Here is a 20289-nt window from a genome sequence, read left to right as displayed (position 1 = left end):
CTGGCACCTCTAACTGGGACAGACTATAGTGGCCCCCGGAGGGCCCTTGGTTCAGGATGCTCACAACAGGCCGGACCATTCTCAACTAAACACACTCACACACACACACACTCGCTCACACAGACACACACACACACACACTTGTCCCTCAGTTGTGAGGACACTCATTGACATAATTAATTTCCTATCCCCTTACCCTAACCTTAACCATCACAACTAAATGCCTAAATCTAATTCTAACCCTGAAGCCAAGTCTTAACCCTCAAACAGCCCTGTGAATTTGTGAGGACCAGGCAAAATGTCCTCACAAGGATGGCATTGAACCAAAATTGGAACCTCATAACTATAGTTAGACATGCGCACACACACCAAACTTCCATTACACTTCCCACTCTGAATTGAGCAGTATATCAAAACAGGACGTAGTGAAATCAGACTGTTATGGTCGATAAAAGAAGCCGTTGTCTGTGACATTTTGACTAATTTACGACAAAAGAGTTTTTTGCTTGAAAACCATAAAGCTCGTACTACACGGCTCAGGATTGGACACATTTTGAACACGTTTTAATTTCATTCCCGGGCTCGTTGTGCGATCCTGCAAAGCTCCAGCTGTAGAGCTGACAGGAGGGAAACGCATTTCAGAAAGAGCCTGGAGAGCGTGGACTGTCTCCCATTAAAAGGCGAGCGTGAACATAAAGCATAGGGCCCCCAAGGTGGAGCTAAATTTCCCCTTATATTCCGAGCAGCACCCTTTTCTCTCAGCACTTGATGTATGGGAGTGTGCGATTACTGTACGTTTGACCTACAGAACCAATTAAACACTAAAACTGTGGGTCCAGACTCGAGTGATGTGAGGGCCGACCCATAAACAACCAGTCCTGTGGGTTGACCTGCAGGTCGGACGAGTTCAGATCAGTTTTATGGGCAATATTTTTGGGCTGTGGGCGGAGCGGGTCAGAAAAGGACAAAGCGGGATTGTGACCGTGTTATAAATAACGTCCAGAAACCCTGAGGACAGCAGGCGTTGTGTTACAGTCTGATTCATAACTGTTATTACGAGTCTCTTCACTGTATTTACTGACGCTGCTCAAGCTCTTATAGAGACGGACGACACTAAGCAACTCAATCACCCCCTGGTGGCTGGTTGCTGTCTTATTAATAAACCCTGCCTCCTCCATGTAAGTGGATGGGACATGGGCCAAACTAAAAATTCAAAGTATAAGTCAAAGTGCTCGTTTTTGATGGAGTTTGGTTATAAAAACATCAGCAATTTTTTTCCTACGTATTGTGCAGCATGCAACACTAGTGAGACTTGATGATTGGTGTCTCAGCAGAATAAAAAAGAACCAGAACTGAATGGTAAAGGAGTCAATCACCTTTTTTTTGGCAGGTTTATCTGCATTTAAAAAAAACCACCAGGTTAAATAAAAGCAGAAATAAGTCGGGCTTGTCCTTTACTGTTTGCTGTGGCTGTCAGTCAGAAGTTCTGCTCTGTTTCCCTCCCTGCTGAAGCACTGTGGTATCTCAGGGACTATCCGGTGCATCTTTTGAGTAATTAAATATACAACTCACTGCGTCAACACGGCTGTACGCGTAACAGCCTCTGTGCTCGCTGGGTGCATTACACCGTGCAGGAGCTATGAATAAAACAGGGGAGGAAACAAGGACGACCGTCTCACCGTCTCCAAAAAGCATCAGGATGGCCAGGTCCACGTGTCTCTTCCACAGCGACTCCTTCTGGATGGCGATGCCGTACCCGGTGGTGGCGAAGATGTAGCCGCTGCCAATGGTCACCAGCTTGCAGCCCTCGTCCCTGCCGGCCATGTAGTTGAGCACGGCCGCGTCATAAATGAAAGCGTCTAGTTTGCTAATAAAAAAGAGAGAGAGGGGAGGGGGGGGGGAGAAAGAGAGAGAGAGATAGGTTACAATTAATTAGCACTTAGGAGTCAGACATCACCGCTACAACATTCCAATTAACCTGCTAAATAGCACTAAGCTGCTGATAAGAGTAATAGACTTCCACTTGGTTTGCCAAAGGCCGGAGCTGGCACACAGAGACAGACACACTCCATGAAAAGTGAAGAGGGGGAGTAAAAGTATTATTGGAGGTTTTCAGCCACAATATGTTCGGACAAGTAGGAGAGACACAAACAAGGATCTTAAATCGTAAACTATTTTAAACCCTTTTTTCTCCCAGAGCTGCTGCAACGAGACGCTCAGCACGGCCCGAAGCAAAGACAGGAACATGCTCCAAATTACATTTTTAATATCACGAGATGTTAATTACAGATTTAGGTTTCAAACTTTGATACTGAAAATCGTTTTGCTCGCTCAGTTTGGTTTTAAACTGAATGAACAGCAGCTCTACTTCACTGCGCAGGTCCTCACCCAGCCTTGAGACTGCCCAGAGCCTCGTTCACGTTTTTCTGGTGGAACTTGGTCATGTAGCCGTGCATCTCTGGATAGTTGTTCCTGATGTTCCTCTCTGTGCTCCCGTTCGGGACGGTGCCGAACCGAAACGGGGGCGAGAAGTCGTTGGGGCTCTGGAACTAAACGCAGAAGACGGGAGATGTGTGAAAACATCTGCTTCACAAATGTGAGGTACAGATGAGAGGAACAAGAAGAGAGACCAGGGCTCGTCGTACCTTTTTGTCCGAGAGACCAGTCACCTGGTCCACGTACTCCTCCTGGATCATGAAGGCGGCCAGGTTGGCAGTGTAGGAGGCCAGGAAGATGACAGCGAAGAAGGCCCACACCGACACCATGATCTTACTGGTGGTGCCTTTGGGGTTCTGCACGGGCACAGAGTTGTTGAAGACCAGACCCCACAGCAGCCAGATGGCCTTACCGATGGTGAAGGATGGACCGTGAGGCTCTGAAAGAAACGCAGTCGCAGTCAAAGAACACGAGACGGATCAGGTTCCTCCAGGTGAGCAGAGATTTTGTTTCGTGGAAAGTCTTTAATTCTGTTAGTGGCAGCATACTGATGTGTCCTCATGAAAGTTACCCTGGTCTGGCTCCACCACATTCATTTCTCCCTTTGGATGAATTGTAATAACTTTGGTCGTCACTTGACCTTTTCTCAAACACCATCATTAAATTTCATTTTTCAATTTTTTGTCCAATACTAAAACTAATGACCCGTCTCAGATGTACTTCTTGTCTTTTTGTGGTATTACACTAAATGTAGGTGACACACCAGAGACCGTTTATAAAGATGGACGACATTACAGCTTCCCAAGAGTGAAGCCAAAGTGCCTCGATCGCCACCTGGTGGCTGGAGGCTGTATAGGACACAAGCCCTGCCTCCTCTGTGTTAGTAAGTGGGACATGGACACAATTTAAAGGTCAAATACATTTTCCTCTAAGATGGTTTCACTCATTTCTGTCGTTCTTATCACTTATACCAAACTCAGATGTTCATTTTTCTCGCAAGTTTGGTTTTGATAAGTTATTTGATGCTATAAAAAGAGGATGAATCATCATGATTGACAGGTGACACTGACTGTAACTTCAATTTATGTCTTCAGTGCAAAGATGGCAGCTTTCATATCTTATTTTGGCTTCATTTCTGGATATTGGGAGCAGGTGGAGACACATCGTCCATTTATCCATTTATATCCAGTCTAAGTGACAGACATAGTTAAATAGCAACATGTTAGTATTGTAGCATTAGCATCTAGAGCTCCTGGCATCGCTGTTCACTCTTGTCTTGTTGTTTTATGTGACTTTTATCCGATTCATACGCCCAGTTGCCAGATTTTCAGGTTCACCGAGCGAACACTGATGTAGTCTAGTGCAAACCGTCCTGCAAAATAATAATCTGACCTTCACGGAGGCGTCTTGATGTTCAGGGTTAGTGTGAACTGCTGCAGAAACATGTTGATTCAACTGTTTCAGCCTTTGGAATCCATTGAATTATACAGACAAATGTTTCTGTTATCAAGCCCACGCTCACTGATATGTGGGCAGGACAAACTAATAGGAACACCTGACACAATGCAAAATGCAGCGTATAAAATGAACATAGAGTTTAAACAGAAGGAGAAGAACATCATGGTAAATGAGCAATGCCTGGAATACAGAGGCACCGGGGATCAAACCCCCGACCTCCTGGTTACCCGACGACTCGCTCTACCTCCTGAGCCACAACTGCCCACAACATTACAACCTTTTTTTAATTAATGCTTTTCTAATCAGTTTTGGAACTACGTGGATTTCACTTGTCCACAAGCCGACAGAAGACTGGTTCATTATGCTGTGATTAGCATTTGGTGGACGATGTTCGTGTGGGTACGTGCGACTGTGTGAGAGCGAGTGTGCGAGCGCGTGGGCGTGCGTTGTTGCAAGAGGCTTTTGTTTCCTCGGACGAACCAACTTTATCGAGCCAAACATCTCCTGCGTGTGAAGTTTGCAGAAGAAGCTCGGTTTTAATGAATCAAGAATTCACAAATCTACTGCAGTCAGGTCACTGATGCGTTATTGCGTCGAATCCTTTGAGTTCAAACTTCGATCTGCACTCTTCATGATACCGAGCTCCCACTGAGCTACAAGCAGATACAACAAGGAGGTGCACAGAAGAGAGCAGCGCTGTAGAGAGGACTGCATCTCCTTCAGAACATGATGAAGGAGGAGAGGAAAAAAACAAGATAGCCATTGTCTATATTTAGCCACGTCAGAGTTGAGGGAAGAGATTGATTTTTCTTAGTTTTTTTAAATCTTATCTTTCTGGCTACGGAGATCTAACAGAAATCCAGAGTCTTGCTGTCAGAGCTGACTTGTGGTTTTTGGGAAATATGGAAATGAATGCAAATGACTGGTGTGACGGAAGCAGCACTAAAGCAGAGAAACACACCTGTAAAAGGTTATAAAAGAGAGAGAGAGAGCAGCGTGGAGGAGGAGGAGGATGAGGAGGAGGAGGAGGATGAAGTCACTGGGTCAGTGAGGACGACTGCTCCTTATATGGAGGCTGAACACAGAGTTTGTGTGAAATGATCCAGAGTCGTATTGTTTGCGTTTACCTGCAAAGCCTCAATACTTTAATAATTTGATTGTTTGGAGTAAATTACTAACTTAAACTTTAACAACCCTGTCTCCTACACAATATGCTAATACTCCATGATTTGTTTGGCCGAATGTGTTTGGATTAAACATGGTGGGTGGCACCAGACTTTAATAATTCACCAACACTTGAGCTGAGGATCATTAAACCAGTTTTAATTCAGACAACTCACGTTTGACGTCATCACTTTATCACATTAACGCGATGAGGAGTGAGGAGCAAATCTCTTTAACCTCCCGGGTCAGAGCTACAGGTGGGTGCTGTGGAGGTGGAGGGTCTGAATCCACGGGGCAGAGACACTGACGCAGGGCAGCAGAGGCATTGAAACGCAGCGGAGGAGACGGGAAAACTTTGCAGCTTTCGAATTATTTGAGCAGTGCAGCTCGAGCTGACTGACGTTTTTCTGTTACGTAGAAAAACATAATTTACGTTTCCTTCAAAATGGTAAATGCAAATTACTTGAGAAACTTTTTTCTGTTTGGAACATTTTTGAAAAAGCGAAGCCACACAAGGCGTCGAAAAAGCTGCGAGTCTGACTCATCGTTTCCCAAAAGTAAAACTTCAAGCATGTGGTATAATTTCACCTCTAAATTCCACCTCACATCTGGTGTGAGCAAAAAGAGAGCGAGAGAGACGAGGGCGGCAGCATGGCTACAGGAGGAGAGAAGAGTGTCTGCATGGATTTGCATCTATATCCTCAAACAGTGGTGCAGGTACACTGCCTGTGTCCATGTGTGTGTCTGTGTGTGTCTGTGTGTGTGTGTTGAGCGAAGGCCTCTCACCTCTGCCGTCAGCCAGACAGCGGTTGTAGCCCACAGGGCTGAAGTACTCGAATATAAACACAGCCATTGCTGACACCAGCAACAGCATCACAAACATCATCACCCACACATCCGCACTGAAGGGCTCTGGAGGGAAGAGAGAGGGAAGCGAGGAGAGGGAGAGATGAAGGGAGACAAGGGATGGAGGGATGGAGGGAGGGGAGCGTGGACGGACAGAGATAAGCAAAAGAGAAGAGAGAGAGGGGGGGGAAAAGAAGGAGAGAAGGAAGATGGGGATGAGACATCAGGATAGAGGGAGGAAGAGGGGGGAAAAGAGAGAGGGCGGCAGGGAGAGAGCGAGGAAGAGAAAACGAAGCGAGAGAGAGAGAGAGAGAGAGAGAAAGAGAGAGAGAGAGAGAGAGAGAGATATGCAAATGCAGCGTGCCAGATTGAGAGGAGGGAGGAAGAGTCAGAAATGGAGTGGGAGTAGGAAATAGAAGAGGGCAAAGGGACAGGGAGCAGGGGAGAGAATAAATAAACAGTTAGCCATATTATCATGTACAACCTGCTCCAATACACACACACACACACACACACACACACACACACACACACACACACACACACACACACACACACACACACACACACACAACACAAAACTGGGCTCTGATCACTCGTGTGTCCACTGAATCACTGGGGGGGGGGGGGGAAGGTGGACGTCGACCTGACAAACATCCGTCCAACACTCGATGAAAAGACACTTACACTTAAATCACTGCTACATTAAATCCACAGAATCTTTGAAACCAGTCTGGAGTTTTAGTATCGGGGCTGAATTTGGAGAATAAAAACCGTCGCTGGTTGATCAGCTCCACATTATCATAAGGTTTCTTAGTTTTTAATAAACTATCAGATTGTTAATTAGGATTTTGGATCCCGAGGGAGAGGACATGGGTTCTCCCTGCTGCTTATTTCCTAAAATAAATATTTTTGATATGATATACATATTCTTTTCTTATATTATACTATATTCTCGTAATATTATCACTTCTCTTCATTAAATTACAACTTTATTCTTGTAATATTAAATCTTCTTTCCTTCAATATGGCATGAATACTCGTTGTCAAAATGGAAAATAATGTAAAAAATGTATTTGAAAATATACAGTTTGTACTTAAACCCAACCTGACCCCAACTGATGTGTAATGATGAGGCTGCAATAATAATCATAACTCGACCTGCAGCCATCAGGGTCCAAACTCCCGATAAAACTCTGAACCAAAGACCATCACCTCCTACCAGGATGAGCTCAAACATCTGGTGTCATATCCCAGTGTCGGATTTCATCGTTTCACGTTTTATTTTACCTGCATAGTTCAAATATTGATAGAAATGTCAAATCACGGCCTTGAGGCTCGTCCCTCGCTCCCGTGTTCCTCACCTAAGAAGGCCGAGGGCGACACAGTGCCGTTGCTACGGGAGACCATCACGCTGATGCCCGTCTCGATGAAGGGGACGGAGAAGTCGATGACCTCTGACCTCTCCTCGTTGATGGTCAAAGAGCCCACGGCCATGTGCGCGTTTTTTAGCACCACCTGGGGCAAAAGGTGGGAAACAGAAGAAGACCATTGATTATCCACCCATCATTTAAACATCCCTCCATCTCTACATGTCTCCATCCCTCCATCCATCCCTCCATCCCTCCATCCCTCCATCCCTCCATCCCTCCCTCCATCCATCCCTCCATCCCTGCATGTCTCCATCCCTCCATCCATCCCTCCATCCCTGCATGTCTCCATCCCTCCATCCCTCCATCCCTGCATGTCTCCATCCCTCCATCCCTCCATCCCTCCATCCCTCCCTCCATCCATCCCTCCATCCCTGCATGTCTCCATCCCTCCATCCATCCCTCCATCCCTGCATGTCTCCATCCCTCCATCCCTCCATCCCTCCCTCCATCCATCCCTCCATCCCTGCATGTCTCCATCCCTCCATCCCTCCATCCCTCCATCAAGCTACCAAAGCAGCTCATGGTAATGAAGCACTTTAAAGACAGATTTGTCCTAAAAGCTTTTCCCTGCGGGGGAACTTCTTTTGCTCTGTGGCAACAAAAACATTCAAAACAACAAATCGAGTCAACATAGTTAAAAATAGATTATAGAAAGAAAAACAAAAAAACACAACAGCATAAAAATAGAATATCACAGCCATCAGTTTATTTGAAGGTGATTGTGCAACCGTTCTAAATGTGGGTGTTTCTTCATGATGCATTTCCGAGGAACAAAGATGGACGTTCTTACGCTCGACCTTAACGTCTAAAGGGCAACGTGCAAACGCTTCAACGTAACTGAGGATGGCGGCTGTGACGTCCCCTGGACTTCTGGGTCAGTTTCTGTTTTCAGTTCTGTTGTGTTGTTGGATTGTTTGACTACAAGTTAGCAGGATTACGCAGAAACTACGGATTTCCACAAAACTTGGTGACAGATGTTGTGTGGGACAGTCGCTAGATTATGGTGTGGATCCAAATCAGGGTTCTGGTCCAGGAGTTTCTTTTCCTCTCTCTTTAACATTGTGAAATTTTAGTTTTGTGCAATTTGATGCAGATCCAAATAAAGATCTGGGTCTAGTGGTTTTAAATGTGGTTTTCTAAGCGGACTGTTGCACTTCTAGTTGATTCTGTTGATCAGTAGATGAATAAATGTAAAATCTGAATCCTAATTGAGAGTATATATCAGGTTTTGGTTATAAGTAGTAACTTGTCAACTGACCACAATGCACCTCAGCAACACGACTGTCGAGGGGAAACATTTCCATTAACACGTATGTAACATGCAGCTGATTCAGACACTTCACTCACCAGCTGTCAGAGGGTATAAATGTCAGAAATCACAGAGACAGGTTGAAGGAGTACGGATGCATTTTTTAAAAAGTGGAGAAATAGTTGAACGTGGAGACATTGGAGACAAAGACGGAGCTGGACAGGTGGAGACGGGAGGCCAACACACTTTCTACACACACACACAGACACACACACACACACCGCTCGGAGTGGACACTCGTGACGCTCGCCAGGGGAGCGAAAGAGCGAGAAAGACAGAAGGAAAGTGGGTTACCACACTGGGTCATGGCTGCTCGAAATAGTCACCCCAATGGCTCTCCCTCCCCTACCGGCCTCCCCCCCCTCAGCGCCTCGGCACAGGTAATATATTTATCCCCAATTTTTACAGCCCTACAGCACAGCACGGGGGTAAAGTGGGACGAGACTGTCTCACTGAGTTAATAAGGGGTGTGTGACTCAAAGCGCCAGCACGTACTTCAGTGTTAGAGAGTGTGTTTGTGTGTGTGTGTGTGTGTGTGTGTGTGTGTGCATACGAGTGAGTCATACAGAAAGACGGCGAGAAAGAGAAGCGAGCGAACCTTTGTTCTCCACCTGTGAAGTGGACCTTTACAGGCAGAGAGAATATAACACATCTACCCTGCACATTATCTGCAAGTGTTTGTGTCTGCGTGTGCGTGTGCGTGTGTGTGTGTGTGTGTGTATATCGTGTGTGCATTTGTAACTTCTCTGTCTTGTTTGTTCCGTCAGCATGTAAGTACGGATGTGCATGTGTGTGTGTGTGTGTTTGTGTGTGTGTGTATGTGTGAACGTCTCCCCAGGGAAGACAACGAGTCCATCCAGCAGTGTACTCACTTCCTCTCTATCTATCTCTCTGCCCGTTCGCTCTCTCCATCTCCCTCCTACGACTTGTTCTCTCCGTGTTATGAAAGTGACCCATGTGGGTGTTACTGAGAATGAGTGTGCGAGGATCTGCGTTTGTGTGCGTGTGTGTGTGTCTCAGCGTGTGTGTGTGTCTCAGCGTGTGTGTGTGTGTGTGTGTGTGTCTCTGCTAGCGAGGCCAAACTCATGTAATCAAGCGTATTGCCTCCAATATTTCGGATTAGGAGCGTTAGGGGCAGCGTGGGTCAGAGCAGCCAATGAAATGTGACACGGTCAGAATTGAGTTAGGACAAAATGTAAAGAGCTTCTCAAAGTCTTCATTGATTTATTTTTCTTTCTTCTTCTTCTTCTTCTTGATCTTTTGTCATTCCGAGCTGTGGCAAATTGCGTAAAAGGCCCTCAGTGATCTGGGTGAGTGTCCACGAGTGTGCCGAAGCACGTCCTGGTGTGTGTGTGTGTGTGTGTGTGTGTGTGTGTGTGTGTGTGTGTGTGTGTGTGTGTGTGTGTGTGTGTGTGTGTGTGTGTGCGATCTTGCTCCATTAAGAGTGTGAGATATACTGTAGTTTGGGCAGAGATCCAACCGCAGAGGAACATGAGATGGTTTTATTGGATGCAGCTTTAAAAACTACAATGAAGCGTGTGTGTGTGTGTGTGTGTGTGTGAGAGAGAGAGAGAGAGAGAGAGAGAGAGAGAGGGGGGGGGGGGGTAGATGAATGCCCCTCTCTCTCCTCCTAATGACCATTCATCTGTAAAGGTGAAAAGGAGACGGCACATTACGGAGCTTTTAGTCAGAGTGGTAGAGTTTTTTTTAAATTTTTTTTACAGGTGACCACACTTAGAGCTCAGTGCCCCCCCCCCTGCACTAAAGACACTGCTGACATCACTTAAATGCCTTTACTAAATAGATTAAATGGGCCGGTTTAATGTAAACTCAATGGCAAAAGTGAAAAAAAAACTAAATAACGCGTCACAGGATCTTGCCCGTGACTCGTGAAGGTTGTTCAAACTTCAGTGTCCACACAGAGAAGTCACGACGAGTTTAAGAGCGACAGAGAGAGGCGGCGTGTTTTCAACCTGTGACCTTTAGGGGCTTATCGATCTGTTTGCCTGTTCCTTCATTAACCAGGAGCCGAAGTGAGACAGCTCAAGTGCAGCTCGCTCTCGCGGGCTGAAGTATGAGAACTGACAACGACCTTATCCCGGGACCAATGTCGATTAGAGAGCGCTGAGAGCCCCAGAGTGAATTGTTGCATCCGACTGAACTCTGCACACCCTTGGGTGAGGAGCGTGGCCCCATGTGACACGAGGGTTGGGCCTGTTGTGCGAGAGCTCGTAGTATAAGGTACGAAAAACACACTTCAGCGAGGTAATGACGCCTTCAGGGCAGCTCCTATAGAAGCTAAATGAAGCGCAGGTCACTGAACGCACACTGGATCTCTACTCTACTCTCAGCAGGTTTATTCAAACATTGCAGAAATACAGATTTAAGCCATTTTCAGACAATTTGTTTAATTACTAACAGACGAGAATCTCTTCCAATCTCACTGTCAACATCTGCAGCAGCCCGACACCTCTGTGCACTGAAAGCTCGCTCGGTTGTCTGTCCTGACCTCGAGCAGGAGGAAAGAAGTCGTTCTCCTCCTCTCACCTGGTGTTTTGCCAAATTTGCAGATGTCTTCAGGCGAGTCACGCAGCCGCTCTCACGGCCTCAAACGTTTTTAAATCGCCCGTTAAACAGCAGTAACGTCAGTAATTAGAAGATGGAGCCGCAAAGTATGATTCATGCGTCAGCCTCATTTGCCAACAAATTTCAAAAGGAGATCAAATCATTTGTAGAGAGGTTTTATCTGTGAACAGCGTTTCTGCAGCTTTCAACAAGTTAGATTGAAGACTTTTTAAGACCTTAGTGACCTTAGTGACGGAAATTGTCGTTATATGTCAATAACGACATATATGACGCAATATCAGTAGAAGTAGGAGTTTACTGAGTTAACTTCTGAGTTATTGGTTCTATTGAAGCATTATTTTAAAGCTCGTTAACATGGCAGCGTTAAATGAATCTCTACATATTTAACACCTTCATTTTTGACTCTTTTTTTTATGACCCTGTGTTAACCTGTGGAATCTGGCAATAAGGGACGTGGTTTGACAAAAATCTACCCAAGTGAAAGTAAAAGTATCACATTAACTTTTCTACTTGAGTAACAGTAAGTTAGTACTTGGTTTTAAACTTAAGGTAAAAGTACCTCCAGAGTGTAGCCTATTCCCCGAAGTAACGTCAACTAACTCATTAGGTCTGAGGACGACACACACACCAAGTTAGAGTTAGATATCTCTCATGTTTTTATGAGAAGTGTAAAAAATGTTTTGGTTAAATTTGAAACTGTGGCAGGACAAGTTAGAATACGACGAGTCTAGATACACTGTGGTGGAGTAAAAGTAAAAAGTACAAGTAAAGTACAGACACAAGAAAAATTAACTTAAGTACAGTAACGAAGTAAATGTACTTTGTTACATCCCCCCCACCGAGTAAGGGTTTCAGTCAAAGTGTGCGACTCGATTATATTTGTATCCGACACACACATTACCCACGGTTACTGGAGGTGATCTGCAAGTAACGAAGACACAAGAAGAGGACGCCACAGACACAGACACAGTTTTGTCTCCTCACCTCCCCCACCATGCCGTTCCACGTCCCATTGATCTTCTTGCCATGTTTGCCGTTGGTGACCAGGTAGAGGTCGTAGGTGAACTTGACCGCCTTGGCGATCTTCTTCAAGATGTCGATGCAGAAACCTTTACAGCAGCGCTTGATGTAGATCCCCGAGTCCTTCGTCTGATTACTGCACAGACGGACGGAGAGATAAATATATCAATCAGAATATATGTGCGTCTTTCTGAGCTGTTAATTGTAATCGGGACTCGGTGAATCTGGCTCTGCCACTCTCCTCCTGACCAAGTGGGAACTGATTCTACCTCTGGCTGCGTTAAGCTGACACAGGAAATCAACATCATTCACACGCAGAATTCAGGCGGTTGCCAGGTTTTTTCTTTCTATTCCTACGTCTAGTCATCGCTATAGTAGATAAATCTATGAGTGGCAGACGGCCAGAGACAGAAAAACTGCATCTATCAATATGAACTGTTAAATTTACTCAAGAGAAATTAGGTTATTTTCATCGTTGTTGTTGATCAGTAAGAATCTGAGCTTTGGGCCTCACAGTGTCTTGATCTGTTTCCGGCAGGGCACAGTGTTCCTCATGCAGGTCCCGCTAAGCGGATCCACGTCTTCCACAATGACGAACGGAGCCTCCTCCAATGTCACGATGGACAGGTGGTCATCCTCCCTGTTCGCTGCCCCCCCATACAGTTCATAGCGAGGCCACACGTGGTACTTCATGGACAGGGAGCCGTTCTCCCATTTACCCACCTGCAGAGAGACGCAACAAACAAGCAAACACAGATTTTTATTCGTATGTTATGTTTTTAATTGTTAAACTGCAGACATGGAGACTTATTGTCTTAGATTGAAATCCAGTCAGTCTGAGAACGTAGCTCATCGACTGTGATGAGTCGTAACGCAACAGTAACGTACATGAAATGAATCACTGGGCAGGAATCCACTTAAATGAATTCCACATCGAAATAACTGCAAACATTTGCCAACGTTTGTATATTTGTTTGCTTAAAAAACGTCTCATTTTTAAATTTGGCTTTTGCTTCATTTTCTTGTCGTGAATCGTCTGTCTGCCAATAAAGCAACAGGGGAGTAAGTAGAAGAGGAAGATGAGGAGAGGAGAGGAGAGGAGAGGAGGGGAGGGGAGAGGAAAGGAGAGGAAAAGAGAGGAATACGAGGAGGAGATGAGAGGAGAGGAGAGGAGAGGAAGACGAGGAGGAGATGAGAGGAGAGGAAAAAAGAGGAAAGGAGAGGAAGTCTAGGAGGAGAGGAGAGGAGAGGAAGAGGAGACAAGAGGAGAGGAGGGGAGGGGAGAAGAAGAGGAAGACGAGGAGGAGAGGAGAGGAGAGGAAGAGGAGACAAGAGGAGAGGAGGGGAGGGGAGAAGAAGAGGAAGACGAGGAGGAGAGGAGAGGAGAGGAAGAGGAGACAAGAGAAGAGGAGAGGAGGGGAGGGGAAGAGGAGAGGAGACTGGGACCCAGTGTGGAGAATGAGAGCAAGGTTAACGTAAAGGACGAGACTGAAACGGAGGAAAGAGCAGAATTCAGATCAGGAGGAGAGCGCGGGTTGGGGAGAGAAACGGCACGACAGAGAAGTGGATGGAGAGATTAAAGGAGGGGGAAAAAAAAGAGAAACGAGACGAAGAACAATTGGCGGAGGGGGAGAGACGCACAGAAGTATAAATGGAGCATAAGAGTCAAGTGAGTTTCTGTGCGACGGAGGAAGAGAAGCAGAGACGGAGCTCGTTCAGATTCTAAATGCCGGCTCTTCTGGAGAGAAGCGTCCAGCTGCACGTCTGGAGGACCCTCAGGATCCTCGTGGCTCTACTCCACTGAACGAGCGTCATCAATTAGTCAATTTCCCCCCCCGGTGCCGGTCACATGAAACCAAACCTGGAGACGACGGCCTGCGTCTTTTCCTCCACCGGTGCCCTGCACGTCACTTTCACCCAGGGAAAGACACGTGCCGACATGGATATGGATCATGAGTTCATCTGACACGCTATAATGGAGGATAGGGGAGCTGTGGCTGAAGTGTGTAAACTCAGGTTTGCACACTTGTTAAATATGTAAATGCACACAGACAGACACACACACACACACAGAGACACACACAGCACTCCAGGGAACACAAACTTGGCAAAGCTGCCTGGAGTGGACAAGCTGAGCCTGTGTATCCCTTGGGCAAAATGCAGCCTGCAGCCTTCTTCGAGCTGCACAAGTGTAAGTAAGCGATAGAGACGGACAAGGATGGAGGGAGAGAGTGAAGGTGAGATAGAGAGAGAGAGAGAGAGAGAAAGGTAGGGGGGGGAGGAAGGCGTGGAGAGTAAAGGGTTAAAAATCAGCCTGGAGGGGAGTAAACGGGACTGGACACTACAGAGTCTGCACACTACTTCAAAGGTGCGGTGGAGGGATGGTTGTAGGAGCTGGAACTCATTAGGATCCAAGAAAAGTGGTTCAGCTGGAAGTCAAGCTAAGAATTAAACATGAGCGAGGGAGCTGGAGGAGAGAGAGAGAGAGAGGGAGGGAGGGAGGGAGAGAGAGAGGGAGGGAGGGAGGGAGGGAGAGAGAGGAGGTGGTGCAGGCGGCGAGGGCAGAAAGAGAGAAAGAGAGAAAGAGAGGAGACAGGAGGGGAGCGATTCACCTTGTTCTCTGATCAGAGGACAGAATATAGATTAGAGAGGCAGAAGAAAGAGAGAAATACTGAGAATAAAGAACAGGGGGAGTCGGAGGAGTCGTTCTGCAGGACACAGACACAATGGAGGGCGAGCGCCAGGAAACACAGATGCAGACCAGGCGACTGTGCAGGTGGTGACGAGCGTCGGGTTCACTTAAGGTTGTTGGTTTCAGGGTTGTTGAACAATCTTGCACAACAACCGTCTCGGTTTCCCGTCTTCAAACCTGATTTATTTAACCTTCACTTGATCAGAGGAAAGTTTACTGCTCATAAAGTCTGGACAGTTGTGTATCTGGACGGTTGTGTATTTAAAGCAAGGGTTGGTAATCCTGGGAAAGGGAAGAGGACCAGGCTACACAATGGGCTGTTGAAGACGACTTTTCACTGTGTTTACACAATGTAGAAGCATTACATCAATAAATATTTGACTTTTGTTATATTGTTATTTATGAAAATTACAAACCTACACAGGGGATGTGCAGGTTAACATATTTTAAACATTAGTTTTTCATTTGAGGAACAATCTTTTCTATTAGAGCTAATCTAGGTCATTAGTGTGTAAAGTCGCCCTGACCCTTCCTCCCTGAGAACCTGTGGCTCCAAACAGGACGATTCATTTCATGACGTTTATCATTCATCTTTCATACTTTAGGACTTTCAAAGGGACGCAGCTGACCAGACTTGAGAATCTGGGTCCATCTCTGAAGTGAGCCTGTACGTGCACAAACAGATGGATGAAAAATATCTAAGATTTGTTATTGATGTCTGCGTGAAGGTGAGAACTTGCTCAGCGTATATGAGTTGATAAACGAGGCCCCTGACGCGGCTCATCACGATTCAGCTGCCATCCAAACCTGAGGGGTCCTGCAACATTAACTTTTTCAGAGTCTCACCGGACTACAAATTCTCTGATAACTGCATCGGCCCCTTGTCAACACACACCGCAGCTTACACACACACACACACACACACACACACACACACACACACACACACACACACACACACACACACACACACACACACACACACACACACACACACACACACACACACACACACGGCCGCTGAAAGTCAAACGGTGGCAGATTTCAGCAAACACAAGCTCCTCCAGCGTCTCTGATTACAGAGGTCGTCCTCACAGAGAGACTCCTGGGCAACCGGGGGACGTGAGACACAGGACGTGCAGCTTCGCCTGCATATTTAACTTCTCCAAGCAGAAAGCCTTATATCTTATAATGCGTGTCTTTTTTGCTGTAGCCTTGTAAAGCACGATGAGACAGAAAGATGAACATGAACCCAGCCGGTGTCTTTCTTTGTGGAGTTTGCATGTTCTGTGTCTGCGCTGGTTTCCTCCCTTTAGGATAATTTGAGTTATGTATTAATGTGAGTGGTTGTCTCTGGATATCGGCCCCGAGCTACGCTGGCCACCTGTGAAACCCGCCTCTCACCCAATGTCAGCTGGGATTGGCTCCAGCCCCTCAAAGGATAAGCGGTGTAGATAATTGATGAACAGAATTCCTTTGATACCTTTTTAGGTCGATTAAAAACCTCCAAAAAGAATCATACATTTTTTAAGAACAATACATAAATCATGTTTAATATGAAAGGGCTTTGCAAACTTTTGAAAGGAACAGCTGTGGACTCCTGCAGCAGTCTCAGCACATCGCCGCTCCGGAGTCTGTGCTGCGGTTTATTGCTCAAAGGCACCTTTGCCTCGTTGATAATATCTAATCAGAGCAGCGCCCATAAAGCTTAAGGCTTAAAATGCTTAAAAAGTGGAAATCACTTGATAAGAGATGCAGATAGAGAGACACAGACTCGTGGACCAATCAGGGACTGAACTTTCAGAATAAAGCTGAGTCGCTAAAACACCGACATTCATTCTTCACGTGTTATTTAACACCAGAGGAATTTTAAAGGCCACGTACGAGCGTCTCTCTGCAATTTGAAGTACAGACGTGCACACGCACACACACATATGTTCTCTCACCCGGTCCCACTGTCTGTCCTTGTTGAGCAGAATGATGACCAGCTTGGGGTGCATCTGGTATCCGTCCTCGCTGAACGACAGATTACGTCCCTCGAACGTCACATTCATCAGGTACCTGTGGAGGGAGACATCGAAGAGAGAGAGAGACTCGTTCAGACGTGGAGTCCTCGCTGAAGAAAATGTCTCCAGCACCGGCAGCTCACAAACGGTTTATTTGCTCCGTGTATCCACATCATTTCTTGTTCAATGGCTCAATTCCCCGAACATCAAAGTTTCAGTGATATGTCGGTTTATTTTGGGCGATGGCAATTTTATTTATACAGCAGATTTTCAAAGAGACTCAACGTGCTTCACAGGGAGAGGATGATGTCTGCCCTGCTTTTCTATTACAAGGTGAATGTGATGATTTTAAGATTTGACAAAAACTTTTGTTATGTACAAGTTAAATTACTGTCTCACACTATTGTGTAACTACGGTAGAACAAATGATCTCGCCGGACACGAGGACGACTCGTTAAGAATTGATGAAAATGTCAACCATTTGCTTACATCAGCTAAAAGATCAATTGATTTTTAAGTTTGGCCGTGTCCGTCTGTCGAAACATTGAAGCCGGCGAAGAAGAGAGGGATGAAGAAAAGAGGCAGAGGAAGGAGGATGCAGTTTTTATGTAACAAAAAATACTGTGTGTGTGTGTTTAGTGCCTTGTGTGCCGTAAGAGGAGAAACTGAGAGAAAGCAGCATTGTTTCTGTCAGGTGAAATCATTTCACCTCTCTTCAAAAAAACACAACGCACACACACACACACACAGACACACACACCGTGCGAAACACTGCTTTCTCTTGCAGTGATTATGGCGAATGCGCGTGGGAGTGTGTAAGTGTGTGTATATGAGAACAGGAATGTTTATGTCAGGTGAACTCAGATCACTTCTCTGTCATCCCACACACACACACACACACACACACACACACACACACACACACACACACACACACACACACACACACACACACCATCTGTTAACTCTTTCACTCCCTCGCGCTGCACTCTCTCTCCTTCCATCTCTCTCTCTCGCTCGCTCGCTGTGTGGCTGTTTCCATGGAAACACTGCCTCCAAACCAATGCGCGCCATATACAGTATATGTAGATGAATAAATAAACGACAAGCGGGTGTGTAGCTGTGTGTGTGTGTGTAACGCTGCCTCGGTGTCTGTGGGGCGCGTGAACAACGGACCGGGTCGTGAATCTGGATCTGCTTGTCTTGAGTTTTCACCAGAGAGCGATAACGCTCGACGTCGCTGCAGCTCGACTTTAACACACTCGCACCGTTTCACCGTCCCTCCTCTCAGACGCTCGAGCCTAACGGAGGCCTCACACAAACATAATAATCTAATACAAGTGCTGTTTTTCTTTGTTTCTATGCATACTGATCTCTGCAGGAGTGACTTATGTAATAACGGAGCAATTACTGCTCCCTTTCTTCTACTTCCTGTATTAAATATAGATCTTTTCAATGGGCCGTGACGAGCGGAATCATCCGGCATCATATCATCGCATGCAGCCCCGTGCGCTCTCCCAACAGCCCCGTCCTGTCGAGCCCTGGCACTGATACAAAGTGCACAGAATCTGCTGCATAAATCATGAGCCATTTACAAAATGACTTGACGCTGTGCCCCCCCCCTTTAATCTTTACTGAGCAAGCACATGCTGCAATGTGGGGCCTTTGTGTGAGTCTACGTCTCTGTGTGTGTGTGTGTGTGTGTGTGTGTGTGTGTGTGTGTGTGTGTGTGTGTGTGTGTGTGCGTCCGACACACGTTGACGGCAGAAACCGAGCGAAACACAAGCATATGTGTGTTGCCATGGCACCCACAACCACTGTGACTTCCAAGCCAATCTGTTGCGTAACTATGGCAACGGTAATCTCGCAGAGGGTGGGAGGAAAAGAGACGGTGAGAGAGAGAGAGGGAGAGAGAGAGAGAGAGAGAGAGAGAGAGAGAGAGGGAGAGAGGGAGAGAGAGAGAGAGAGGGAGAGAGGGAGAGAGAGAGAGAGAGAGACAGAGAGAGAGAGAGAGAGAGAGAGAGAGAGAGAGAGAGAGAGAGAGAGAGAGAGAGAGAGAGAGAGAGAGGGAGAGAGGGAGAGAGAGAGAGAGAGAGACAGAGAGAGAGAGAGAGAGAGAGAGAGAGAGAGAGAGAGAGGGAGAGAGAGAGAGAGAGAGAGAGAGAGAGAGAGAGAGAGAGGGAGAGAGGGAGAGAGAGAGAGAGAGAGACAGAGAGAGAGAGAGAGAGAGAGAGAGAGAGAGAGAGAGAGAGAGAGAGGGAGAGAGGGAGAGAGAGAGAGAGAGAGACAGAGAGAGAGAGAGAGAGAGAGAGAGAGAGAGAGAGAGAGGGAGAGAGAGAGAGAGAGAGAGGGAGGGAGAGAGAGAGAGAGAGAGAGAGAGAGAGAGGGAGGGAGGGAGGGGATGGGACGTATTAGAACCGCAAAGCTGTGTTCCCTCTGACTGCTGTGGTTAGAGGAGGCACAGCGAGGGGTTACTCAGCATTCACACCCTCACAGATATATTTACACACTTTATCCACATCTGGAACCTCTCCGTCAGTCATCCTGTGGGGCTACTGGGAGAACTGGGTGATGTTGTGTGTTGCTTGACGCTGGTTGACGGTCACTGCCTCATGTGCCAACACACAGACTCCAACGGCCTCCCTGTGTTTCCTAAAGCTACCGTTTGTACCATTAGACGCCATTGAGCTGCGTCCATTGCTCGGAACGCTCTGCACACATCCGCCCACACCCGCCACTTTCCAGCTCCGTCCAGAGGTGAATACCACATCTGTACCGTACAGCAGGTGGATTCAAACTCAAACATCAGCAGCATCTGTCTTCGACCGGGCGAAGGAGAGCGGGTGTGACACCGACCGGACTCCGTCGGGCAGCGCTCCAACAGAATCTAACACTGCTCCCTTCAGTCACTGAATCCTGCTTGCGTGGAGCAATAAAGACATTTCACATAATCTGTCGTTTACAGTTTTGTTTCGAGGGAGATTCTTGCTTTTGCAAATCAGAACAACACAGTGCCAGACACACACACACACACGGACACACACACACACTTGCCATGCTAACTCCACGGCCTGACACAGATACGTTTTAGCGCATGTTCTGCTGTGAATAATGGACGAGTTGTGTGAAATATTGATAAGTCATTTTTAATAAATTAACCCCGACATGAATTAGTCATGAATTACACTCCTTAGCAATTACTGTGGTGCAATGTACTTATTGGATTTGTAGAGGAGGAATCTATATGGAGGATGATAACATGCCCCAGATGGCGGTGTGCGGTCGAGGCAGACAAACATACTGTAGCGTTGCCGCGTGCACACTTGGGGTAGAGTGGCG

General features: G+C 46.6%; 1 protein-coding gene across 6 annotated transcripts in view; it reads right to left on the bottom strand.

The window, feature by feature from the left end:
• Nucleotides 1-20289, bottom strand: part of LOC117766213 (glutamate receptor ionotropic, NMDA 2B) — a 104663-nt gene that overhangs the window by 8868 nt on the left and 75506 nt on the right. For 5 of the 6 annotated variants that reach the window (XM_034593043.1, XM_034593044.1, XM_034593039.1 and 2 more), the window contains exons 8-15: nucleotides 16891-17005; nucleotides 12767-12975; nucleotides 12217-12388; nucleotides 7269-7422; nucleotides 5845-5970; nucleotides 2646-2875; nucleotides 2389-2549; nucleotides 1680-1867 (exon numbers count right to left, since the gene is read on the bottom strand). In XM_034593043.1, the coding sequence (XP_034448934.1) occupies nucleotides 1680-1867; nucleotides 2389-2549; nucleotides 2646-2875; nucleotides 5845-5970; nucleotides 7269-7422; nucleotides 12217-12388; nucleotides 12767-12975; nucleotides 16891-17005 (1355 nt within the window). Of the gene's footprint in view, nucleotides 1-1676; nucleotides 1868-2388; nucleotides 2550-2645; nucleotides 2876-5844; nucleotides 5971-7268; nucleotides 7423-12216; nucleotides 12389-12766; nucleotides 12976-16890; nucleotides 17006-20289 lie in introns of all 6 variants that reach the window. The other variant, XM_034593045.1, reaches the window with a different exon arrangement.

This window comes from Hippoglossus hippoglossus, chromosome 8 (assembly GCF_009819705.1).
Source record: "Hippoglossus hippoglossus isolate fHipHip1 chromosome 8, fHipHip1.pri, whole genome shotgun sequence".
NCBI lineage: Eukaryota > Metazoa > Chordata > Actinopteri > Pleuronectiformes > Pleuronectidae > Hippoglossus > Hippoglossus hippoglossus.
This window is presented reverse-complemented; position numbering and strand designations above follow the sequence as displayed.